Source organism: Aythya fuligula, chromosome 1, assembly GCF_009819795.1.
Source record: "Aythya fuligula isolate bAytFul2 chromosome 1, bAytFul2.pri, whole genome shotgun sequence".
Lineage (NCBI taxonomy): Eukaryota > Metazoa > Chordata > Aves > Anseriformes > Anatidae > Aythya > Aythya fuligula.
Genome location: NC_045559.1, coordinates 171,426,513 through 171,454,489, shown reverse-complemented (window position 1 = coordinate 171,454,489; position 27,977 = coordinate 171,426,513). Strand labels below are relative to the sequence as shown.

Sequence of the window (27,977 nt, the reverse complement as noted above, 5' to 3'; positions counted from 1 at the left end):
ATTCATTTTAGACATCTCATGCACAAGTAGAGGTAGCTCACAGTCTTCTATACATAAATAAGCACCTGAGCATAGCCTTGCCTAACCCAGCATAATCTCTACATGCATCACCAACAGAACCAGGTTTTGAGAATACTGGAAAAGAGTTCTTCACTTCTGAGAAAGCCTGATGCTGAAGTCAATGATGTTCTTAATGTTAACAGTCTTTGTAATAACAACTGCTTCAAATGAAACCTGGTAAAAGCTCTGTAGAGGGGTTGTAAATAAGTAATTTTGTCCCAACATAAGATAGCTTGGCATCTATCTCCTTGAAGTTTAAGAAATATGAACCACCAAAGGATAATACTATGGTGTTACTTATAGGAAGAAAGACATGAGATGGGATTAGTTATGCGTAATATTCAGGAGCCTATTCAGCACTTCAGCTCTTCTGAAAAAGTTTGACACCTCTTTCGTCAAGTCAAGGTACACTGAAAGTTTGCAGAGTGCCCAGGGCACGCAGCGCATTATTCTTTCCAGACAGAGGAGGTACCTGGAGAGTCCAATACTGCTGAGGACTGAAAGAGAACGCTGACAACAGAGTTTACGAGGGGGGTGGTGGGAATATGGGAGTTTCCCATCCCAGCAGCTCCAGCATTAAGCTGAATTCACTTGAAGCTCTACTATATCACACAGCTGAATCTGTGCCTCACAGAAACACCTCCTCCCACTTACTGGGTGGCTGAATTATTATGTTACTACCTAGACCTACTATTATTTTACTTTTTAGACCAAACAATTTAGCTCTTAGAATGAGTGTGGAGTCTTGGGGTATCAACAACATATAAACTTAGCATGTTGTTTTGGGCTGAGAAACACCAAGAGTGTTGTAAGACTGGCCTAAGTTTCTTGATTTCCCATGAAACATCTGAAAAAGAAAAACAGGCTAACCTTCATAATCTCCTGGTACGAAGGAATTTTTATGCTATAGAAGGACTAGTAGCTCATCTTAAAAAAAACCTCCAGACAGCTTGGTTCTACACTAGTTATCTTTCATTGCAGCTTGCAAAATTACAAGATAACACCCTTTAAAAATGTTTTTGTCTGAGGAACAAGTTAGTAGGAAGAAAGTAACACACGCGCTTGGTTTTTCCCACCAGTAGTAAGTAATGTAAACACTAAGTCATGTTTCATGTACTTGGGCAAAATTTACTTACAGACTTTGAAGCAGTGCTAAGATATTGCATCACCATTTCTTTTTTGGTATTAAAATCCTTCTCCCTCAATGGCACTTTCTTGTCTTCATTTAAATTCATATCTTCCTAGAATGGGAGAGGAAAAAAAAAGAAACTTTAAATGGCACCAAACAATACAGTTGTTTAACTATAAAAGACTGACTTAAAAATAATAAAAGACACAGAAATATGAACTTGAGCAACTGAAAGTCATTGTAAAAACAACTAAGTTAGATGTTATTAAAGCCATCAAAAAGTGTATCTATCTTCCCCAGCAGCTCAGATTAAAAAAAAAAAAAAAGGCAACTGTGCCAGTATAAAAAAGTGCATCATGACCATTACCACCATAACCTCTTCTTCAAAATCACTTACAGTTTCATACACGCTGAACTACAGAACAAAGTCATTTAACACTTGCTAAAGATGTACTTAAACCTGTCTCTTTAAAAAGATCTTTCTAAAGACGTATCAATTCTGTATTTTTTTCCCCTCAGTTCCCAAATACTTAATGCTGGCCAATGGAATCTGCTTTGCCCTAAAAGCGGTTCACAGAATAATATTCACCTTTTAAATATGTGAGGACCAAATTCTTGATGATTTGATCACAAAAACATCAAAACCACTGTCACATTTCATGCCAGCATAAAAACCCAGGGCCAAAAAGCACAGAGGCAGAACCGTATTGAAAGCCACTGAGCAGCTCTTTGGTGACATTACTGACACAGGGAATTGTAGTGTTGTAGCCTCGGAATTCTCTGATCATTGTAATCAGTTCTACATTTGTGAGAATGGACATTTCCTATCAAGCTGAAGGTAAAAAGGGCATTTAGAAACAATTTATACACACACACACGTACGTGCACATACAGCATTATGACAGTCAACCAAGCTTAGCAAGAATTACTGCAGTTACTTTCAGCTGAGACTCATGAGACAAACCCCCACCATCTTTGGCAGGAACAGTGCTACAAAGTAAGTGGGTAACAATCTCGATGTCAAAGTTCATCTCACCTAGTCAGAAATCTAAGACAAAAAGCAATCAAATTCATTACCTCAGAATTTTAGGAAAGCAAGCTAAAGACCAACATTTTTCAAGACCACTGAAAGTTAAGTTTGCCTGTCTTTTCCCGGTTTTCATATTGAATAGGATAGAATCAAATGTTTCTAAAAAGATTTAGCAGTTTGTATAAATCTGAGTTGTGAGAAGATATTGCAGAAAATGCTGGACCCTGTAAGCTGAACGTCTTCAAAGTACAAACAAGGCAATTTCATGTAGATTCTCTCTTTTTTTTTTTTCTCCACAAATGTTACCACTTCCTTTCCAGAAAGACTAGAAAAAAATTCCTCACTTCAGTATAATCTGCATTTAATAAATATCTTTGCTTTTACCTGTAGTACCAAATAAGCACAGGATGCATGTTGTAAAAAGTTCTTTAACTCAAAAAAATTATAATAGTATAGTCTTTTGCCTCCTTGGCAACTAGTTTACATATTAGCGTTGCTTCCTTCTGAAAATTAATGCAAAACATCTTAGCAGCAAGAAAGGCCACACGTACTTCCATCTTTCCCCACTGCTGGTCTGTTTTCCAAAATACTGTATCTCCTTGATCAACAAATCATAGAGAAACTATTTGCTTATGCCCAGATCAAAATTCCAGCAGTACAAAAGTACACACACGCCTGAATATTTCTTCTTCACTTTGATAGTCACATCTTCCCTGCATAGTTATGAAAATCTCACCAGTTCATCTGTTGTTTTTTTTTTTTTTTTTTCTTTTTTTTGTCTTTCCTATCCATTTCACGTGGTATAAGAACTCCCTTGAGGATAACTCAAATGTTCTTAAATCTTTTATTTTCTTATTTACCTGGATCTGGAAGAAATAGCTAAGCACTGCGCTTGTCCTCCTGACAAACACAATCCATGAAAGAATGTGACAGCTGCCTAATATAGTACCTATGTACTGCACATTGCCTCTTAGTAAACCAATGGTGGAGGCATTAGCCTGAAAAGGAATACTGCATTGTCTAGTTTTTCTTGGATCAAAACAAATCAATAAACCAGTATGATTGGAAAGTCAGTCATCCAAAACCTCTGCACTAATATTCAAGTATTCAATAAAAATAAAAGTAATCAGGCTTAAGTATGCATATATTAAAAACATCACTGGGATGATGTTTGACAATGTTTGACACTTTCATATATCTTGGGACAAAACAAAGTAGAACAGAAGTTTTATGTATACAACATTTGGAAAAAAAGGTGAAAGATATTTAAAGTTACTTGTCTGTACTAAAGCTTTCAAAAGTCACTGCAGCTTTTTTTTTTTTTTTTAAAAGGACAAAAAAGTGCACATAATCAACCACAAAAACTAGTGTCTTTAGTACATTAAAATCAAAGTCATCTTCTTCAGTAATCACCTGCTCAAAGGAAGGGCATGTGAATTCCTGTGTTAAAACTCCTGCTTTACATAGTAATTTGGAAACCTACATTTTAAGCTTTTAGCAGTTAATTACATAACTAGCCAGGACTACAATTCATCAGTGAGTTCAGACATTAATGTATAGTTTTGGATATAAAGCTTTGGGGACTTCTAAAAGGCATTTAAAATAAGAACAGATAAGGAAGATGTTTCTACTTTACAGGCTTTGAAAGAATTTTTGTTTATGACAAAATACTTAAAGAAAAGATACATTTTTAAATTCTCATCAACTGCATTAAAATATTCATGCCTTATCTACAATATCTCCTCAGCTTAAAAATTATGAAAAAAATCAAGTTGGATTGTCAAAAATGCAACAATGTTAGCGTTCTCTCTAGCCTTTCCCTTGTTAGCATGGCTATCACAGCTATTTCTCATTTCATGTAATGTTACAAATTAATTCTTTACCTTCTATTAAAATGAAGAACAACATATTTATGACAACTCTTACTACCAGGCAGCACATCCCTTATGATATGCACATGACAGGCCATACTCGAAACAACTAAAATCAAGTCCATCTTAGCATTAACAGATTTTATTTATTAGAACTTGCAGGAAAAAAAACAGTCTTTGGAATTCTGTGCCTCAAGATTTCTTTCCACAGGCATATAATTTTATAACAATACTGGCCCCAAAAGTTAATATATTTTACATGTATGTTTAATAAGGTTAGCTGGATTTTATTTAATACCTAAATTGCATTTTTAAAGCTCATATAAATAGAAGTGTAAGAACACTGAAACCAAAGTATTCAGTTTTAAGTTTCGCAAAAATACATGGCTAGATCTTTTTCAACATTTTCTAAAACTTATCACATCTTCAGTGCCTTGCTTGCAATATGCCAAAGGTTTTCTTTCATAATAAAATCGAAATCCACATATATACTACATAAAGGGGAAGGGAAAAGAAGAAAAGCTTTTTGCATTTGCCTGTAGCTACTGCAAAGTTCATTCTTCTGTTTAAAGCAGTCTTGTATTTCTTTCAGACTTGCTCTTTTAAGTTTTCTGAAAAATAACTCCTGAACTTATTAAATAATCAAGAGAAAACAACAGGCTTGTTTTTCTTGAAGAAAATACCCAATGTCTAATCACATTAGGAAAAAAAGGCGGCAAGGAAAGTAAGAAGCCTAACAGCACTAAACATATTCCATAATCCAAGATGTAACAGAGAGTTTATTTATAGGAAATATTCTGCCCATATGTGCAGTAAGTCATTTCTTGTTTTTGTCATTTCTTGTTTTTGCTTTTAACAAAGGAAATATCACTAAAGCAATTGAATTTTACAGATTAGAAGTATACAATGGCACAAAGGGCACGTCAGATGTGGCTTCATTTTCAAAAAGTATTTCAACTCCATTCTTTTATTTCCTTTTAAGTCATTTATTCTATGGGTGAGTGATACTTCTTTGGAAAATAAGAGCCGGTCATTTCACATGGTTATCTTCCTCATTGCACTAACCAGAAATGAAAGGAGCCAAACAGTTAATGATTCGATGCTGTGTTTGTATAAACTTTTCCATAAATTCACCATCAAAATTTGAGCTTTTCCATAATTTCAGCCATCAAAACTTCAGAGGATGCCAATGCATAACGTTTTGAGAAAACAAAGCACTGTGCATCCACGAAAACTGAAAAGGTGAAGTAATTCATCCAGTGAAATGCCAGAATTTAGAAGCTGCTCCCTTCAGTACTGACCAATTGACTATTTTTATTCTGGGCAAAAGTACCTCTAAAAGCCAGATTACAACATTCAAAAAAAAAAAAAAAAAAAAGTTAATTTAATCAAAACTGCAAACCAGGGGCTATAATATCTAATTAGCTACATAATCCACTGTGACTAAACTACTTTTATCCCAGTCCATTCAAATGTGGATAATCTGAAGAATTGCATCTGTTTTACATGTTACGGCTAATACATGTACAATACCGATAGCTTCCTTGATACACTACTTCAAGTACTTTGTTACTCAAACAAACTAGGTAGGCATTCAAATCATCCAGGATCTTATACTTTAACATACTACTTAAACACAGACTTGGCAAAAAAGTTATAAAACAGGTATAAATTGCTTCATGATCCATAGTTTTAACTACTTCTCTTTACCTACATATGCAACAGTGACTTTCCTAGGATTTTTCCTAGGATTATGTTATTTTTTTAATTTAGGTTTCTATTTTTTATGGCATAGTCCCAACATCACACACTATCCTACACTGAAATCTCTGCAGGATGGTGGAGAAATACAGCTTGCATAGCAGAGGACTGTGCAAGGAGGCATACTTTGAGTGTAACTGTACAAAAAAAGTTTCCATTTTTTAACATTTGAGCAACTACCATTCATAGTAGAATTTGTTAACAGAATCAAAATAGTTGGACACAGAGGTATACCAAGAAAAACAAACCATGTATGAGCAACAAATAGAAAGTCAAGAAGTTGGTAACACAGTGAATCAACCTTCCTCTTTGTCAGCATAACCACGAAAATCCTAAATCCTACTTCTACAAATATAAGAATAGAATATAATCTCCAATCGCATCAAAATCTCCCTCAGTAATTAGATAGGCAACAGTAGCCAACCACTAGACTTAACTCACACAAAATCAATGCAGAACAGAAATGCCATGCACACAGAGTAAAACATACAAAAAAAAAAAAAGCAGTCACTGATCGCTCAGTCATAACTCTCCACAGCAGTACAAATACATCTTCAAAACTAAACATTGCTGAGTACTAGGAATTATAACCTCCATAAAGGCACTTCACTCTCAGCACATTTAATTTACTCCACATCCCAGTCCCTGGTAGCTGCTTTGTGCTTCACAGGGGACAATTACTTGTTACTTGAGGCATAGAAAGGAATAATCTAGGAATCACTCTCCTTGTTAACATCCTCTTGTGCTCTTCAGAATTCACTCCTCTCTCAAGGCCATTCCATGTTTACTTTTCAATTGCCAAAATCCCATCATCATCAATGTCAAAAAAAATAACTTAAAGATGAAAAAAATCAACCTATTGAGGTGGTACCAATGCCACATGATCTTTCTGGCAAGTGACAGCCACTCTTTTGTAGCAAAGCAATGATAGCACCTGAAGAAGGAAGTAAACTGTGACTGTGTGTGCTTTGTACAGCAGACAAACACTGCTTTAAAAGCATGAATGCTAAGTCTTTTTTGTGTAAAAAGTGGCATAGAACATTAGATCAGAACAAAACCGTGTCATGACATTCAAAGGTATAAAGCCTCTTTTATGTTTCAAGTCATCTTAAAAGCAAGCAGGATTCTCTTTTCTTGTTCCTCCTCAAAACCTGTTGTATAATCTCACTTCTAATAATCAGAAACCTCAAGTTTCTACCTTAAGTATTTGTGGGGCAAAAATTTTGCCAAAATAATTCAAAGGTTTTATCCTCCCCAGAAACACTCTAGAAAACACATAATTACAACTAACAACAATAATAATAATTCAGGTAAAAGATCAAAATGCATGCAGGAAAAGAAGGGTTCCATCCATCAGCCATATTATTCTTTAAGTGAAGAAAGTCAGTACAAGACACTTACCATCATTTTTTCAAACAGTGCTATGATTTCTCTTTCTGACAGGGGTTTTGGAACAAAATCCTCCACATCAGTAGTTGTGGATGACCAATCTGTAGAGTGGGACTGCTTCATATGTGGCAGAGGAGGTCTTTCCTTTTTGCTTCCTGGAATTCTTATACTGGCAAATCTATCCAACTGAAAACAGAAAGGATATAGTATATTACACAATGTTCCCATTCTGGGTAGTCTTAATGGGTATTCCTGGAATCTTAACATTCTTATTTTTCTGTTCTAACTTACCTATTATTTAGCTGTCTTACTTTTATGGGGTTTCCTAAGAATACCTATAATGGTCAGTTGTCTTAGCGTTTCAGTTAGTAGGAAATATGGAGAAACCATGCAGCACGTGAGAATTTTATGGAAAAAGTTTTGAGGAAAAAGATATCTACAAAACCAGCACAAGATTTATGAAGAGTTCCTCATAACCATTACACGTAGAATAGGAAAAAGTAGGCTTATTTACCAAAGCATAGCTTTAAAATGCTTTTCCTTAGTCTGAAATGGCAGTACTTCTGACATTCCAACAAAATATACAGATATGCAACCAAGTTACTTTTGATTAAAAGACAAGTTTGTATGACTAAGACACTGTTCTCTTTCTTCTTTATTTGAAAGACTTTATCCTAAACTTTGTACTTTTCTGTGTTACGATTATTTAAAAATTAGTTGAGGAGAAGAATAAAAACTTTCAGCTCCTTTGTTAAAACTAAGTAGGATACACTCAGAGTCTGATAAAGAATACTTAGCCTTTATCATCAACATGAGACAAACACTCTGACTTCACTTTGTTTTTTGTTTTTTTTCCTGGTTTGGTATTTAACTACTTTTCAGTAAAGACTTAACTAATTGGAATTTTAAAACACGCTCAGTGTTAGAGACTGTATATTTTAACGTATACAGGCAAAGCCCAACAGAACACAAAAGCAGCTGACACTCAATTAAATGTGCTAAATCTTAATCATCTTTGTAGCAGCCTTTTGAACAGATGTGAACAGCAATATTAAACTTGTCAACACAAAAGAAAGTTACAGTAGCATTTGATGCGTAAAATTTTGGACAAGATTTTAACCATATTGATAGCCTTATGTCTTTGCAATGCTATGCGAAAAAATACTCTAAGGCTTCAATACATCTTGAAGATAAGTATCTTGATATACCATTTAATAAGAACATCAAAACAACCACATTAAATGACAAGTAAAGTCTGTGGAGTTAAGATCAGAGAGAACAAAGAAAATTAGAGGCAAAAATTGTGTACAAGTGTACCACTCCAGTCAACACAGAGCAGGAATTGCCTATGCATAAAGAGAGGTTTAGAGGAGAAGAAAAAAAAAAAAATTTAATTCTTCCTGTTCAAAATTGAAAGGGAACGTTTTTGGAACATAGAAATAGATTGCAAGCCACTCATACAGATGGTTGTAGAACATGCAAAAGCAGAAAATAAATATAGCATAAACATAAAAGAACTCAGCATGGAAGATAGGGCCCTTCAGTGTCACATCAAACCAGCAGGCAGCGTGGAAATCACACTCTAAAGGAATAATTACACAGGCAAGACCCAGGAAGAAAGAGAATGCAACAAAAGCAAAAGGGAGAGGAACATCATTGGAAGCAAAGTATAGAGCCGTCAGTGACAAAAGCCATCTTACATCTTGATCAGACAGCAATTTCCCTTCCTGTCCTTAAAAAAAAAAAAAAATAAAAGTCTACAGCAAACAAAAGGGGAAGCTAGATTGCAAACTGCAGTGACTAGATCGGAATCTTAAAAACACACCATATTATATTATAAGGGATCTGACACAGCCCACACGGCTTCACCCAGGGCAAACTGTGCCTGACCAGTCTGGGGGCCTAGTACTCCAGTGGAGAGACCGCATCAGTCAACAAGGGAAGACCAACTGATGTCATCTGCCTGGGCTTCTGTAAAGCCACAATGCCACATGGCACCCTTATCCCCAAATTGGAGATGGATTTGAAGAGTGGACTATCTGGTGGATAAAGAATTGGCTGGATATCTGCAGCCAGAGAGTGGTGACTGATGGCTCTATATCCAGGTAGGGGCTGGTGACGAGCAGTGTTCCTCGGGAGCCTGTCTTGGGACTGGTGCTGTTTTACTGTACTTATCAACGACATCAACCGTGGGATCAAATGCACCGTCAGCAAGTCTGCAGATGACACCAGGCCAGGTGGTGCAGTCAATATAACAGAAGGAAGGAAAACCATCCAAAGGGCAACCTGGACAACCTAGATAGGTGGGCCCACCCGAACTTAATGAGATTCAGCAAGTTCAAGTGCCAGGTCCTGCACCTGGGTCAGGGCAATCCCAGACAGAAGTACAGGCTGGGAGAACACATTGAGAGCAGCCCTGCAGAGAAGGACTTGGAGGTTCTGGTGGACAAAAAGCTCGACATGAGCCAACAGTGTGCGCTTGCAGCCCAGAAAGCCAACTGCATCCTGGGCTGCACCAACAGAGGGGTGGCCAGCAGGTCACAGGAGGGGACTGTCCCCCTCTGCTCTGCCCTGGCAAGGCCCCACCTGGAGCAGGGCTCCAGGATGCCATGAAAGACGGTACACCTGCTCCAAAAAAAAAAAAAAAAAAAAAAAAAAAAGCATTAGCCAATAGCTTCTCCTGTGCCCATTTGCTATCTAGGGTACAACCTAAGAAACAAACCATTCTATTTGAAGATTTTTAGTACACAGATTTGAAGCAGAGGTACAGGAAAAATACTTTGGCTGAAGTAACAGACTTCAGCACATGACTCAGCATGCAGAGAATTTGTAATTTAGATTTAAGCAAGGCGTGCCCTACGCTCTCCTGAAAAATCTCAGCCCTTTCTTTAGAGCACTTGTTCCTCCAAACGTCTCCTTTTCCTTTCCACCCCCTTCTTTACAGCTTTCATTCCCCAAGCATTCCCTCTTCCTTCTCCTGCTACACAAACAGGAGCAAGAGTTCGTAAGACAAAAGGAAGCTGGTCAGATGGAACCACCCTAGCCTGTGATATGAAATACCCCACACAGTCCCAGAGCTACTCTTACTCCAGAAGAACAGAATTCAGGGACAAAGGCCAAAACATCCATGAAAAGGGAAATTTTACTTCCTTTTGCTTGTTGACACATTTAGTTTATGCTTTGCTTTTAACCTCCTTTAGCATGCTTCGCTGTATGATAGATATTTTGCAACACCACAGATTAGGTCATATTTATATTCCTCATAATTACCCAATTCTATACCATTTGTCCTAAAGAAGGGAAATGTGCTCTCAGAATACGTTTGATAAGGCAGAACAAGCAAGAGAAAATCAGATCCTAGGATTAAAAGCACATTACACATGTTGAATTACTTGAAATAATTTAGAACGATGCATTCTAAAAATATGAATTCCATAGATTAAAAAAAGGAAATTCACAACAAGACCTGAACAGTACAGTGTGGCTATTCTACATACATTTCTCTCTTGAATTTCGCATTAATGGTGCTTCAGAAAAGTTAATACCTCTCAATACTCCAATACAAGTGAATAATTTCATGGTCCACCAAAAGCACTTTACAGAAATTTCATTGCTTGGTTGTAATGAAATTTACCACTGATGCTGCTGGCGATCCAAGTGCATAGAGCAAATGGCAAAAATATAGTTCAATAATCTTCCATGTTACATCAAAAACAGTTTCAGCCAGGCTAGCCGATAGGGAATATCTAAAGACAGCTTTGTATCAAAGTGTCCCTACAGTTTAAGGAAGGTCTCACCTTCTGTCTGTAAATTAAAGATGTCTGCCTTGCACTTACCAATAAAAACATACAGATCCATACTGAAACAACGTGTTTAGAACAATAATTTTCTGAGGAGAAACTTTTCCCTTAGAGTCTTTGTAGAGTCACTATTAAAATTAACCAAGAATAAATAGTGTTTCATATGTTCTTGATACAAAATATATCCATAGTAAAGTCTCTGAAATTCTCCAAACAGATCAATCTTGATGCATTGACTGAACTCAGAAGACCATCCAGAGTTCAAATGCAATAAGGAATGAAGGCTTCTGAGCAATCAGTGGAGAAAGCCAGAATTTGGCTAGAATTTGGCTAGAATTAGGGTTTTTTTTGTTTTGTTTTGTTTTTTGTTTTTTTTTTTGGGGGGGGGGGTAGGTTACTTGGTTTTCTTTATTTTAAGATGGAATAAAAGAGCAGAAACGGGGCAGATGGTTCATTTTTTGTTTGACAGCAGAGAAGCTACCAACAAAATACATACATGTATATATAATTCACACAGTTCTCATTATTAAGACTAGATCTCCCAACGTGAGAGGCATGAGGAGTCTTTTCTCATAAACTTGAATTTAAAGCAGTGGTTTGATTGGGTATACTTTAGTTTTTATGTCTGCATGCCTGCTACTGCCAAAGATTGCAACTTCCATAATTAGCCATGCACTTCAATCTGCCAGACTGCATTCTTTGCAAGACAGAAGTGACAAGGCAACTGAAACACAAACTCCGCATCAGAACTGAAACACAATGAAAAGTAAACCACAGTTAACACACGAACATAAGTTACCATAAGACAACTTTTAAGCAGCCTTTTACATTCATCAGCCTGTTCTGAGGGAGTCTTCTCAGAAACTCCCTATGGTGCCTTACCCTATAATAGATTTTAAAACTATCTTGTAAGATAGTTAGTAGTCTTGTAGCACTCCTTCCACTACTTTGTTCCACAGAAAACCTCTCAAACTACGACTTCAGTAATACCCTCTGTAGAGTAGGAGACTCTAAGCAGTGTGAGACACTATTACCATGTGTAGAATACAGTGTTGACAGCACCTACACACTAAAAATTGTCTTGGTCATCTTTGGTAGCACAAGGTATGTGACTGAATGAAGCCCTCATTACTTCAAATTTTAAAAAAATCATGCACACAGGGCTAAAAAGATGGGAGTTGGACTTTTTTATTACTAGAAGTAATGTAAAGGTGACCATTTATTTCAAAGGTGGCATCACTGGAGCAACATTCAGCTCCTTTAAGGACTTAAATTCTAATGAACATTTTTTGAATGCAGTCATATTAAAGAAATTGCTTAAAAGGGAGCAATTGACAGGACATATCACAAGTTTTCTTCAATGTCCATCATCTGTATGAATGACAAGAAGAAAAGAGGCATGCAGCAGTAGGATCAAAATTAGAATCAAGACTGTGTGATAAAAAGCCATCCTGCACAAAGGAGCACAAAAGGTGGGTGGTTAGGCCCAAGCTTCTTTCACCCGGCTTCTCACAAACCCATCACAGGACCAGTCACCCCATCAAATCTCCGTAAGCCAGGGGCACAATGGCACGTGGTAACACCCCACATTGTTGACTCAGAGGAAGGTCCAGATTCCTGCCAAGGTTTTCCCAGCAGTTTCTTCACCGTGGTCCAAGTGCAGCACACTCCTGAGAGCCAGCACGATGAGCTCTCCAGAGCACCTTTTAGACCAAGGAGATTTGCTGCGCTGCGGTATGACACACATTATGAGATGCAGGGAAAAAGTATTTGGCAGATGCATGAGACACATCTTGGGACATTTCAGGGGGAGCCAAAGGCAGGGGACATGATGGATCTCAGAGATTTGGAGAGGAACGAGAACAGGGAAATGAAGTTACAAGGCATTTAGATGGGCCAGTTTTGTGTAAAGAGTTTGATAGTTGATCCAGTGCAGTTTGTCTTATCGTATTAAATTATATTTCCAGTACTTTTCCTGAGCCAATTCCAACTCTTGTCCTGACTCTCTACTTCATGTGTACAAATGTGTATGGAAATGCATGTATCAGCAACACGAGTGGGCCCATGGGTCTGAGAGCTCATGTGCCAACAGCTGGAGAAATCTGAGTATCCTTAAGTACCAGCAAGTGGAGTGGGACCATAGTTGTACCAACAGTGCCAGCAACTGGAGCAAGGGAGGGTGTGTGAGGGAGTGATATTTAGTGATCAGCAGTGATCAGCCTCCATGTGAGGAGGTCTGTGCCAGCACCCAGCCTGAGGCTGCAGCTGCAGGGGCTCGTGCAAGCAGGTAGAGTGGGTGGGTGAGCCCTGCTACTGGAAGGATCCTACATTGGGTGTGCATTTCCCCCTAACATCACCATGATCAAATAGACAGGGGAATAGAATAAGGCTGCTGGTGCTGTTTGTGTGAGCACTGAGCGTGGCTGGCTGTGCTGATCAGTGTGGCCAGGCATATGCATGTATATTAGCACACCTGTGTTTGTGTGCATGCCTGCTCAGCCCCACTTCTGGTTGGACCTGCGGATGGGGAGCTGCAGCTTTGCCTCTGCTGTTACCACTTTCATTTAGCCCTCCCCCATTTTCCTTCCCAACGAGAAAGAAAAACTTATTCTGCCCAACATGGCCCACACACATGTAGCCAACTTGCTTGCAAGGTCAACTATTCTTAGCGCAGGAACAGTATTTTTGCTACTTAAAATATTAATAGGACTTAAAGCCCACACACTTGCTATCAAGCATTACACAATGTTCTCCTTCACTGTTTGAAACAATGAGTATTCTAGACATTCTCAAAGCCTATAAAAAGCCATGACACACAATGCTAAGGAAAAAGATAAAATGGCAAGTCCAGATAAGCAGCATTCACCCCCTCAGAGCTGATTTCAGACTGAATGCAAATTAGGTATCACAACTTGAATCGCTGATAATGAGAATAATAGCTGCAAAAGCCAAAATGAAGCAGCCATCACAGTATGAATAGCATCCAAACTTTTATTACTTTTCTATTTCATAGTCTCTCTGTAGAATAATAGAGAGGCTATGAAATAAACTGCTTTTATGCACATACTGTGGGCCTGAAGATCAAAATTATAACGAGATCCATAGAATGTCCCAGGTCAAACCTTCTGGCTCATCCCACTTTCTGATCAGGTCCCTAGAAAGTACACGTATTTGTGCTCTCACTTAGATCTTTGTGAAAACTTCTTATACCATTCTCCATAAAACAATACTGCGTATTGAACTTGCACACTTGATAATGCAGGAATCAGTAGATTAGTTAACACTAGATTAATTGCTGGCTCAACATCCCATCAAGACCCATGCTGAACGAAGCATCGCCTTCTAACAGAGCTGCAGGCAGGAATTAAAGGTATTACTCCACCTGCCATCCTGCCTTGCTCATCTTTATCTCCCCTTTTTAATTAACACAAATCGTTTATTGTTATAAGATTATTATTTTTAATTAAAAATCCAATAGATGCATGTATCATACCCAGAATTACAAAAAGAGCTCCTTAGTTCTGTCAATGCTCCACTCCAGCCTTGATTCAATGCCTTTCTCAGGAAGAGAAAGATACTCAGAAGAGAATGGGACATCCATGGAAAAACCTGATTGCATCAGCTGCTACTGAGGGAATGTGACTTCCTACAAGAATTTTCATGGGATCTTTGAGGCTGCTAACAACCGAAGGTGAAATTTTACACAGAACAGACACGCAGGACGACACGTCGCCCAATAAATCAATTCATTCATATGGACACAGATGGTCTACTTAAAAGCACAGTTTTATTTGCTTGATATTGCTGAATTTGAACTAAACGTAAAAAAAAACAAAAACAAAAACAAATGCCACAATAGATTCTCAAGCACTTTTACTGTAATTAAATTATTACAGCTCTCAAAACCCATGGTGCTTGTATTCAGTTTTAAGTTAACTGAGCAATTTAGGTTGAAGGTGATTAACCATTTGCAGATGACAACTCCTAGATAAAAGTTATTTTCTGAGAAATGCTACTAATAGCTTCGCTTTGTGAATGTTCTGGGAGCCAACAAATCAAGCAGAATCAACTGGCGTGGCTGGTCTTATTTACAGCCACAGAGAAGGAGCGTAGGGAACAACTGAAGTGATTTAGCAGCAGAGGTTACCTACATCAGGGACAGAACATTGCATCAAGTGGGTATTGGCTTTCTTCTCCGTGTCTTAGATAAGCTCAAGGAAGCGAATGCATGAAGAAAGAAATAAAAAACCCGAACAGTTCTCAGCTCCTCATATGAGCAGGTTCTCAGTGTCTTAACAGAATTATAACCAAGCTTAATGAAGTGAAATGCAGTGTTTTGAGGAACTGTTTTCTGACATGCCTTTAGAGCACCTATATCAAACTTGGAAACACAAAGTTCCTATTTCCGTAAGCACAGGAATACTAGGAACACTCACTCACAGATCCTTGATACGTGGAGTACTGTCTAAAGAAGTTGGAATTCTTTAGACAAAGAAAAACTGTCAGTTGTGCATTTCTTCCAAAGTTCATGGTTGTTATAGCATGACAATTCATCTCCTCAGATACAATTGCCACAGATCTATAGGAACAGTACCTATGGCCATATCTGTAAAATAAATCAACAATCTTAACATCAATATTGTTGCCTCAGTTAAAGCCTGCAACTTCCTCTAAATTGACATTGGATGAGAAGGGGGAAGGGAGAGAGGAAAAAGAATAAAAGCCAACTGTAGACATGATGGTCCTTCCAGCAGAAAAAAGCTCCCATCCCTATGATGCTGTGCTCAGTGAAAGACCTGGGAAACACACAATTTGCTATGCTCCCTTCCCAGACTGAAGCCCCGAGACCCAAACAGGCAGTGGAAGAATGAGCATGACTCCAGAGAAAAGGAATAAATACCAGTAAGTATTTGTAGAACAACTTCTGACAGTTTAGCCAGACTTTTACAGAGATAATTTGGACCATGAATATTGGTATCAATGCACATAACAACTGGTTATTGTACAAAGATAGATCCATAAAGCAAGACTTAAAATTTTTGACTTCACATACCAAGTGTATTTCCTATTACCCATACTTGAAGCAAAAGCTGAAGTGCAACATCTTGTAGGACTCCAAAATGAAAAGTTCCCATGCACACTGTCCATGTATCTCACCAGGAAGAGTTCATCTAAAAAACGGTGCTAAACATGCTTAAACTTGTGCACTTAATCCATTATCTCGTAACTGGCTGAGCAACCTTAAATTTTATAAAATGCACTAGGAACACGAACTATCTTTCTTAATATACTCTGTTTAAGCTATTTACTGTAGTGACAAGACCCCAGCATTTGGGGAGGTGGGAAGAGAGAGAACCAGAAAAAGTAGCTGTACCAAATTAGCAGGTACCAGATGGAAATACTAGGTTTATGCAGGATGCAAGAGTCTTGGTTATGACAGACACAATCCCATATAAGCTAGGTAAGCAGTAGCACAGTTACAGTGGTTTTGCCACAGAAGATATACTTTGCACTATACTGAAAAAGAAGCAACAAACTAGGTCATTCTTCTACCACAGTCAGATTCCTTGACTTTTCCATTCTTACCTTTCTTTTCTTTTCGTGATCTTACCAGATCAGATATGACATGCCTTGGTCTGGACCTAAGCTAACATGCCAATGCAACAGCTGCACCCTACCATGAGATTTGAGGTTTCTGGCATTAGTTTTGAAATCTCTGCATTTTGGTTTAGCACCAGGAACAGTGATGCCTGGACCACATAAAGCACGCAAGCCAAGTCATGTAAAATTCTCAAGTTCAGGATGAATCCAACAGATTTGACAACCTTTAAACAAGGGAGAGAATCACTCTTGTATTTTCATATTCCATTTGTCCAATTATACCAAGCAGATCAATCTGCATCAACTTTACAAGACAGAAGTTGTAAAATATCATGCTCCGTTTCCATCCAAAATCACTGTGTAAAGATCTGGAATGTTTCTGGAGAAGAAAATTAACCTAAAGGTCCCAGATGCAAGTGCTAAAAGAGATTATTGTCATGGATCCTGGTGTTTTCTTTGTCAGATGAAGAGCAGGCTTTCCATACAAGACAAATTTATTGCTAGAAGATGTTGCTGCACTATAGTGATTAAGGAGGTATTGGGGAGGTATTGGGGAGGCAAGGACAATCCCCAGACATGGACTGTATATCTCGAAACAAGACACTGGAACTCATGATAAGGAAGCGGCAGACAGACAGAGAAACAAATGTAAGGACTATAAATCTCAAAACTGGACATTGGAATTCATTATAAAGATACAACAAACGGACTGAATTAGCAACAACCAGCTCTTGCAATTAAGAAACCTGCCAATTCAGCAGATTCCTGACCAAAGGTGAAAAGTACACTGTGAGGAAGACTCGGGGTCTTCCTCCCAAAGACCCCTGCCCACGTCCCAAAGACCCCTGCCTACAATTCTTGGAAGGCTCTGCGCAGGCGCAGGGTGCCAAAAGGCTAATTAGCATGAGAAGCGAGGGAAGGCGGGGATAGGTAATGAATATGTATAGGTGCTTGTAGAATATTGATAGATTGATTGTATAAATTCAAGACTGCTTTCCGCTTTGGGTATGCACGATAGGTGGAGAGATCCCCCGTGCATCCAGCGCTGCAATAAAGAATATACCACTTAAAGGAATTTCGGCTTCGATCTTTGAATCAATAGTGAAGTCTTTATTCTAGAAAAGTAGAAAACCTTGTAGCACAAAAAAATCCTGACAACCTGGTGTGTGTTGTTTGTTTACTACTTCTAGTACCTCATTAGTAAGAGGCATGATTACAAAACTGTTCAGTTTTAGCCTAAACTGCATTATGGTAAGTATTAAACAGACTTCCCCTCCCATTATCACAAAAAAAAAAAAAAGCACAAACAGACCAACAAGACACTGTCAATGATCAGTGAGCACAATCTATTAGCGAAGATGTGGTATTAAGTATACAGGTACAAAACCTCTATTTCCTACTTGATAGGTTAAAACTTAAGAGCATTGTGTGTAGTTTCTCTTTCTGCAGGTGCCCCCCACATTCTGCCTTGCAAGTAGGAAGAAAAACCTAACACCACCCTCTAATTTTCAAGATTGTATTTTTGACTGCCCACTATTTCTATCCTCAGTAAACAGAACTTAATATCTGGAGAATCTGCTTAACAACTACAGCATTGGTCAATCTTCCAGACATCTTGTCAGTCACTTAGTCAGACAAGTTAACAGCTTAGTCATGGAAGTCTGCTCTAACACCCTGCCATAGATACACGAAGAATTGCTATAATATTAACAATATACAAAGGAGAGAGAGTTAAACAACACTCCTATGCCTCCATTTGAAATATTTATTAGTCTTAGAGAAGTGGGAACATACAGCAAAATAAAGGTTGTATCAATTTAGTTCAGTGTGTTTGAAAGTAAAAGGAAATCACTACTTTCCTTTACCAGATAAAATATTTCATGTAAGATCAAAGAAGTTACTGACAAAGATTCTGAGTCAAAGACATCTTAACTTCTTTTTCTTCCCTAAAGCTTCAGAAGATTAGAAAAAAAATAAAGTATATTCCTTCTTTGACAGTCAAAGATTAACTTCTTAGTATGAGAAATTCCACTGGTAGCAGTAGAGCTTAGTAAGAGAAAGACTTACATAAACAGAGATGCACAGAAGAACACCTTTCATTAGATGGCTTCTTATTCCCAATATGTTCTTCTCCCAGAGATGATTTTACCCTTCTTGGAAAGTGCATCATTTAACTCATGGTAGAATATTAGAAGTTATTGAGTTTAGGCCTGTACATAGTCACATCTTAAATACGTAGAACATACTTCATCATGAATCTTGTTTCTCTATATATCACAAATTATAAAGCCTTTCTATACAGCAGCTGTTAAAAAAAAATCTACACTACTTTATGTGATAAGCAATTTTAGTATGCATTTACTTTTGTCTACATATAAGTAGATTTCTTTTTAATAAGTTTTTTAAAAAATATCTGTGTATTAGCAATATTTTTGAGCCTTACAAACCATTTACTGGAGTGTGCAGCACTTCAGTTAGGAAACGGGCTTGTTTCCACTGTGATCTTTCAAGTGGATACTTGGGCAGATACCTACATGCACCTCTTCTGCGCAATAAGTTTCCTGCCTTCATACTGCCTGAACAAAAAAGCTAGAAGGAATATACATTAGTCAACTGTGTTCTAAAAACAAGGTGTTTTAGGTCTCATCATTACAAGGATTCATCTTTTTAAGTAGACAATTCATCTGCACCATCTCACAAATAATTCAGTACAATCCTAATACAGAAAAGCAGTCTGCATTAAAGATACTGAAATTCTGCTAACTTATCTGAAATAAAATTAAAAAGAAAATATACGTATTCCATAGTTCCTGGTATACAAAACTGTAATTGTAAGAAATGGATTAATAAAATATTTGTATTTTGTAAAGCATAATGCAGCAGAGAGCAAGTTACCATGCCAATGATTACCCATTAGAATAAGGGATATAAAATCTTTCCGTAAAAGCTACAGAGTCAAGGTGCAGTAACATGCTCAATGCTACCAACTTTGCACAGCTAATCAACAATAACTGGATCATTGTTTCCTAAACTAAGGAACAGCACTCTTTCCTGGTGCAAGTGTGTTGTATGTTGTCCAGTGTCAAGCTCTCTATACATAGCTCTCAGCTATGCACAGTATTTCAGCAGAATGATATATAGCAAAAAATAGATACCAAAGTCATAACTGATCCTTAAATGCCTACAGAACATCGTTTCTTAAGTGAATTCAAAGACTCTGTAGAACAATCCACTTTCAGAAGAGCTATTCTTATCAACCAAAGAATAGCACAGACAATGAATCAAGTGCATTTTAATTACAAGAGGAAAAAAAACTGCTTGGTGATAACCTCTTCTGCTGTTCAACACAGACGAAGTTTGAGAAACACTGTTAGCACATAGTGAACATATCTAACATTGCTTAAGTAAGCATTAATGAGGTTTTACAAGCAACTGTTAGTTAAGCATGGTATTTTAAGCCAGACATGCAATCTAAATAACTTTAATATTAAACATGCAGTCAGATTCCTTAATTATACCACATATAAAGTGGCACGGTTATCTGTCAAGCTCATTTAGCCATGCTTAGAACATACTTTTAGGCCATCCATAGATTTTTCACTACTCAAACAGAGTATGTTACAGATAATTAACAGTTTAGTGAGACTTCACTAATTAACTAAATTAACTTCCCAATTAAGACAGTTTATTGTAGCAAAAAAGGTTGTTTATATTGCATTAGCAATAAGGTTATTAGCTTAGCAAAGCCAAAGCAAAACATAAGTTGTCTTACCACATCATCAGTCAGTGTCTTGATATTTAAATGCTGTAAATCAAACAGGAAACCAGTCATGTCAAAATCATGTAATCAAAAAAAAAAAAGTGTCGGTTACTGTTATTTAAAAGAAGATGCAAATTCAGTGTTGAATTGTAATAATTTCCTTCACAAGCTGTACTTTGTTGGCACAGCAAATTGGGGGGGAGAGGAGGAAATACAGCGCAGACAGAAGAAAAAATGCAATCTGATCTTTAAAAAGAATAACGTTGTGCAGAAGAATACAGACAAAGAAAAGCTTGAGACGAGTTGTGTTTTATCATATTTACAGCTAAATATACTAGAACATGTATATATTAGAAAAAATACGCTGCCCATAATTCAGCAAATAGAATTGTCTTCTGGAAAAGGCTGTGTGGACTCCACCAAGGAACGAGTGAAGAGGTTTTAAGTCCAATGGAAGAACACAGATCAACTCTCAGCAGTTCAAAGCTCTGACTGCCAAGCTGCAAAACTGAAGCAAGTGAGACTGTTCGCTGCTTTCAAGCAATGCCTCTTGCAAGCCAAACATGAAGCTCTCATGAGTAGAAACTCACACAAGTATTTCTTAACAGCAACATTCAAACATTCATGACCAGTTAGTTATTGCTATGTGAAACAACGGGTCCTGAACAAACTTGGTTGCACTGCACATTGACAGACACAACAAGCACTAGGACAGAGCTCTTTCATAAAACCCAAGAGAAGCAGCAAAGAATATATGAACTGACAAGTCAGTGTTGCATGGATCCCATTCATAGTTTTGTGTGACAAGGCTGAGAACAGGCTCGGCAGGAAAATGGGAAGAGCAGTAAGCCACACGCTTGGTGAGATTGACTCCCTATTCTTAGGCTCCCCTCCTTGCCTAGTGTGCAAAGCTTGGCAGCACCTGCAGCAATTGTCAAGGGCTCTATCCAAATTAACCAGATTTAGAAGCTCTTGCGTTGTCATGACCAAATCAACAACACTGAAGTATTACTGCTTGCAACATCTTTGATGCCTCCTCCTTCAATACTGAAGAGTATTTTGTGCTAAGCCAACTATTGTACTATGATAGCTCTACCCTCAGTATTATCAAGACACTACGGAATAAGTGTATGGTAAGTGGCTATGAAGTTAGAAATAAAAGCAAATCAAATATGAGGAAACGTTCAGTTCTCAGTGACACAGTGTGAGTTATACCACCAACAATAAAAACTGGAGCTAGGTCAGTACTGAATACTTACAGCAACCCCACTCTGTGCTACAGACAACAGTCAGTGGGAAAACACTGATTGAAGTAGACTGAAGAACTGTGAACACACGGTCTTATAACAGAACTTCGTAAGAAATTAGTATTTATTCATTTTTCATATGCTCAGCTAATAGCCTCAGACAATACAGATACCATTGTAAAGCTCCTCCAGCATGGTACGAGGCTGTGTAATCTGCTTCAAATGGAAGTTTGAGACATGTCAGACCGACACAGCATGCCATTGTACTGACACACACAGCACACCACATTGTAGGAACAGAGACTGGATGTTCTGCGGCACTCAGCAGAAGACACTGTCAGCATCCACGGGATCAAGGGCACATGTTTCAGCTTCAGGTTTTGTTCTTTGAAAAAGACCAAGTGAATGGAATAGTTCAAGCCAGTGTTATACCTTTTAATTACACCGTGAAGTTCAGCAATGGAATTTACTGTTGGAAAGACTGGAAGTTCCCTATGCTGCACATCAGAACACCTCATGACACAAGTCATCTGGCTAATTACTGGAGGGAAAAAAAAAAAAGAAAGAAAAAGATTGCTGTTCAACCAATTAAAGACACCATAATGGTATAAGAAATTCAATATACAGATATGAGTCTCCTAAGCCTCCAGCTTACTGACTGCTAACAGAGGAGGAGGCTGAAAATACCCACATAAGGGCTTATGCAGATAGTGTTATGGGGCCTAGTTTGTATTTACAAGATTTCTTAAGAGAGCAAGAAAAACCCCAGAGTACCTACAACCTAATGCTCAAATCCTTCAGCATTCTAATATTAAAGTGCTGTAAGACACCTCAGAAGATGTTTGTCTGAATATTATGGTAAAATGCTTGTAAGTTAGAGAAGCTGGTTAAAACATGACAACTCAGGCAATCTTTTCTTTCTCCCTCACCCTTTTCCTCTTCCGGCAAGGATGCATGAAGTAAAACCAGTTGCTAGTAGCATTTGAGGGTATAGAGATGTGGAAAATAACATTGAGTCAACAACAAATATTTTATCAAACTGTACGCTACGTTGATCTCTTTTAATGTCCTTCCAAAAAAGAAGGAAAGAAAAATCACACACAAATAAAAACACCACACACATAGAGCTTGATACATAAAGAACAGCTTACAGACTACACAAGAGAAGAAAGAAAATAGAGGAATTTAAACAAGACGCAGTGAGTTTTAGAACTGGACGACTTAAGCCTGGATGTTGAAATTGTACATCTTTAGGTGAGGTAACGTACATATAATCACACAAACCCACAGTACCATTTTAAACTAGAAGGAGAGAAAGAACTTATCACACACTACCATTGATTCTATCACCAAAAAGATTCAATACAAGCTGTTTTTCCCCAAACACAATCCCACAGTAGGAGCACAACTGCAGGTTGGTTGTAAGGAAGCCCGTGGACTCAGTCACAGAGACGTAAGTTAGGTTATAACAGTGGATGTTATTACTTCAGGAGCTCCTTTGTCACAATATTCCCTCTGTAATTTTGCTACCTCAGTCTGTAAGTGCACTTTAGAAACTGCAGTATAACCCAACAGCATCTCATACTTTTAATTTCCAATATACTACTTCAGCATTTATTTAATGGCTTTTGCACACATACACTCTTTCTTTGTTGCTTGCAAAGTAGTTTGAAAAGCAATTAAGGGCAAAATTATCTTAACATGACAGTTTCTACATAGCAATATTCTTTAGACATTGATGAGTTAAACTCAAAATTGGTGCTTACAGGTAAGATTATATAACAAAGTGCTAGAACACAGCACTAAAATTTAATTTCATAACCCACAGTGTTAATTCATGCCAACAAAAATAACAGCATGAGGAATTTACAATTTTACAAAGCAGCAATAAAGTGTTTTAGGTAACATCTGTTCAGCAATCATTTCTTTAAAAGACTAATTTAGATTCAAGGTCTTACACTGCAGCGTAACTGCAGCAGTAACTCAGTCACTTCATAATTAAAGATATTGACACAGATCGGTCTTACCTTTCTCCTCTTCGCCAGTCAAACAGAAATGCTTTTGCTTTTAACTACATCTTTCTTTGATTTATAAACACTATTAAATGCAAGTGTTAATTTGTCTATTTTTAACAGATTGGTGCAAACAAGAAAGTTTCTTGACTCATACAAATTTCATAAAGAATTTAATCAAAAACATAACCTGAAAGTCACTGAGGACTAGTCAATGATATACTGATATTAATAGAAACACTTCTAACTTCAGCGAGGAACTGAAGTTGACATTTTGAGGACTAGCACCTACAAGGTGCAGTCCTGGTAAAGTGCAACTAAAAGTCACTTAATCAAGTCATCCAGCATCCGCTTCTATGATTTCCTAATTTTTATTTTTTGATACAAAATATATCATGGAGAGGAAGTGGCAAACAGTTGCTCAGTGAATTTCCAAGATTTCCTACTCGGTTGACACATACATGGAAACAGGTACAACCTCATCCATCCTTCAGTCCATTTCTGTTTTTTTTTTTTTTACCAACCTCTAGCCCTCAACGGTGAACTTTAAAAAAGCTAAACTACCACAGTATCATAGCCAATCTTTCACCCTTCCAAGAATCCCACTCTTCCAAAACAATGGACCTGTTAAACACAGCCAAGCAAGTAAGTGCTTCAAAACTAACCACCACTCCTTTTTTTTTTTCTTCTCTCCTGAGTGTTATTATTCAGTAAAATAACAAAGAACTGAGGAACTACAACTCACATTCACTTCTTCTAAAAACTAGTTTATTTGGGAATGCAGTATTTCAAGAAGACATTTAATTGGAATTAACAACTGTTTAGCCCAAAGACTCTTCCTGCCTCCTCTAAATGAAGTGGTAAAAATCAAGAGTTTTTCCTCCTGCTAAAAAAGAATATTCTTAAGGGAAGAAATAAAAAAAAAAAAGTGCATGTTAACACTGTCAATTTTGTTAACCAGCAATCCAATTTCACCTTAAGGTCTGTCAGGGAATGAAACTCTTCTCCAGACTGGCCTAACTGCTGTTGATTCGGTAGCTCCCAAGTGATAGATCAATACGTTGCATTGATTGGAACACACCAACTTGGAATTTATTTTGAAGTCTTTGTCCTAAGAAAAATTAGACTAATACAATCTGGATGACTTTAGTTCACTGAATCTAATGGCTAATTTTAACCGCATTTGATAAATGTATAATACATAAGAAACATAATTCAGGTTAAATGAAGAAGTATTGCACTCTAAGTATGCCAAACCCAGAAAAGGCTCACCCTGTATTTATGACTGGATTATAGATAATTCAGCAGGGTGAGGAGAGGTTTTATGTATTCTGACACAAAATTAATTTAACTAATGAAAGTATATTGAAGATGTATTACATGGAAAGTTAGATATGAACAAGTCAAGGCATACATACCACTTGTCCCACCATTCATCCCCACACCCACAAACATCTCTTAAGAAAGCAGGAGGTTGAGGGGAAAGAATTTATCAATTTTAGTTTTAAGAAGTGATGAATATTCTGTATGTCAATATCTTAGGGCAGAAATCTATGATACGACAGAAAGAAAAAGCATTTCTCTTAGTACCCTCCAAGTGACCCAGCCTGAATCAGAGAAGCTGGTTAAGGTCTACAACTATTAACTTTATTTAGATATTCACAACCTGTACTACCATGTCTGTTTCTTCAACAGAAGATTATTATTTGGGACAAACCAGGAATTAGAGACTACAGTTCAAAGGTTATAGCAACTACAGCAAATTCTTAGATTTTGGGGCATGGAACTCCCTGCTGCTCTTTAGCAACCATTAACTTCCACAAGTCAGATTGGCAAAATACACTCCTCCCAGCACTTTATATGAAGGCAGAGACAAAACCCCCATACTCTGCTCAAGGAATATCAACTCTGACTTTTTAAGGGTTTCTGCATGCTAATAGCGTATCTAGAACACAGCCCAGGTTAGAAAGAGAAATGTCATTCTTCAGTCCCATATTAACATCCCAGGGCAACACGTTTGCTTTGAGAGTACTTATCAAGATGTAGTATGGGACTTTCAAATACTTTTGAAAGCTGCAAACACAAGGCATTCTCGTGAATTCAGGACATTCTCAGTCATCTCTATTTACAGAGTTTTGGAAACCGGGGGAAAAACAAGTAAAGCCACACCCTCAAGATGACTGCATAAAAAAATGAAGTAAAATTCCCAAATTCAACTTCATTTGCTTTCTGTGGCTTGGTGTATATATATATCTATTAATACTGTAGCCTCAAAAAGTCAGTCAGCTGATGCCCACATCTGCACATGCTCTAAGCCCTTCTTGATACGTGCCTAGACTTTCCAGGCCAGACAAAACAAGCACATCTGCGCTAAAAGAGAAGCATCCTTTCACTAAAGAGCCAATCTGACTTCATCTCCAAAAATAAATCTCAGTGGCTTGCATCACATATCTGGCAGTGTTATAATTCCTACAAGTTTTTGTATTTCTATTTTAACACATGGTCAGAGGGAGGACAGGGGATTGTTGGCAACACCTTAATTCCTTCTCTTCCCCCCAACCATGTGTTAAAACAGTGGAAAGGATGGCAATATCCTATTTGAATAAGAACTTAATAGCTGTTTTATCACTAGTAAATAAAAGATCTTGACCTCAGTACTGCTGTCAGTCTCCATTACAAACAAATCTGCGTCTCACAGGAATAACCCAGCCCTCAAGCCACAGAGCAGTAACACCCTCCAATCTTTTGGAGTGGGCAGACCACACAGGACTTCCCGCAGGGCCTCTAGGCTGAAGAATGTTCCCCGACACATCACCTAGCCCTGTCAGCTGCATTGCTAAAATGCAAGGACCTGTAGCACACTTAACCAATTATGGAGATGAGCACACAGCTCTTGGCCACAGTTCAAGACCAGGCTGGATGGGGCCTTGGCCAACCTGATCTAGTGGGTGGCATCCCACTAGATGAGCTTCAAGGTCCCTTCCAACCCGAGCCATTCCGTGATTCTGATTCACACATTCAATTTTAACATGCAAAAATAGGCATGAGGCCTTTGCTTGAACAGCAATAAGAAAGCAACCGCAACACACAAAGGATTCCAGGAACCAGGAACGCCATGAGCAACTTGTGACCTTCCCAAACAGGTTTGTCCAGCCAGCAGTTTAATATCACCTGTTGGCTAGCTGTAACTAGCTGCATGTGAAGTACGGCACACCTTCCCAAAAGCTCCAGTGACAGCTACTCAGGTACTGTACATTGTGCAAAGAGGCCTTAGAGTCAGGAATGCAATACACAAATATTAGGGTAATTCTCCTGTAAGTGCATAGCACAGCCCAGAGCACATGAACTGAGCATAAAAACTAATGTGTATCACGTCAATATGAGCATGCCATGCAGCTGGTCTGTGTGTGGTGGATGCAAGACTTGTAGAAAGTGTATTTGTCCCAGCTTTAACATTTGGAAACCTCAGGTAGATTTTAGCCAGCACATCTTACATACACGTTATTTCATAGGCAATTGTTTGCTCTTTTGAGCTGCCCAATTTCCTGGTGCGCTAACCAAACCTTGTAAAGGCATGGTTAGGAAGAGCTAAATACTTTAAACTTAAGGGTCAGTTTTTCACTAGAGAGGTCACATCACCGTGACAAAACCAAACGTGACAGTGCCAGTAGGAGTACCATCGCTTCAGGGCTGGAGACCTCCTGGACACTCCACAGCCACTAAGAAAACAAAGCTTCGCCAAAAAGAGACCTGAAAGCGTGTGCTGCAAGAGAAAGCCGTGCCCTTTGAGGAAGGCCAAGCAGAGGGGACGGGGAGCAGGAGGGCAGGCAGGGGACAGGCTCCTCGGCCGCGAGGGGGGGGGGAGGGAGGGTTGTACTCACGAATTTGGGCTTCCTGCCCTCCGCGGCCTCCGGGGCGCTGCCGGCCCCGGGCGGGCCCTTCCGACGGAGCCCCCCGGGCTCCCTCCCGCCGCGGGATGGCGGCGAGGAAGGGGCGCGGTAACGGGGCCGCTGCGACTCCATGGCCGTGCCCGGGGGAGGAGGAAGAGGAGGATTAGAGCGGCTTAAGCCGGGCAGGGCGGCAGGGAGGGGGCTGAGAGTAAAGCCGCCGCCTCCAGCCGGCGGATTTCCAGGCGGCAGCCCCTAATCCCGGAGGGGGTGGCGAAGTGGGGCAGGGATGGGGGTGAGGAGGGGAGAAGGTAGAGGGGGGTGTTAACGGCCGCTCCCTAACGGCCGCCAACGGCTGTCAGCGCCCGGGAATGCGTGGCCGCTGCCGCCGCCGTCCGAATCGCCCCGCCACTGCCTCGGTCCCGCCCCC

General features: G+C 38.6%; 1 protein-coding gene across 1 annotated transcript in view; it reads right to left on the bottom strand.

Moving 5' to 3' along the window:
- DIAPH3 (diaphanous related formin 3) overlaps positions 1–27,682 on the bottom strand; it is a 234,576-nt gene extending 206,894 nt beyond the window's left edge. Inside the window, exons 1-4 of the mRNA XM_032208227.1 lie at positions 27,542–27,682; positions 20,414–20,446; positions 7,253–7,426; positions 1,197–1,301 (exon numbers count right to left, since the gene is read on the bottom strand). Of these exons, the coding sequence (XP_032064118.1) occupies positions 1,197–1,301; positions 7,253–7,426; positions 20,414–20,446; positions 27,542–27,682 (453 nt within the window). The remainder of the gene's footprint in view (positions 1–1,196; positions 1,302–7,252; positions 7,427–20,413; positions 20,447–27,541) is intronic.
- Positions 27,683–27,977: the final 295 nt, after the last annotated feature.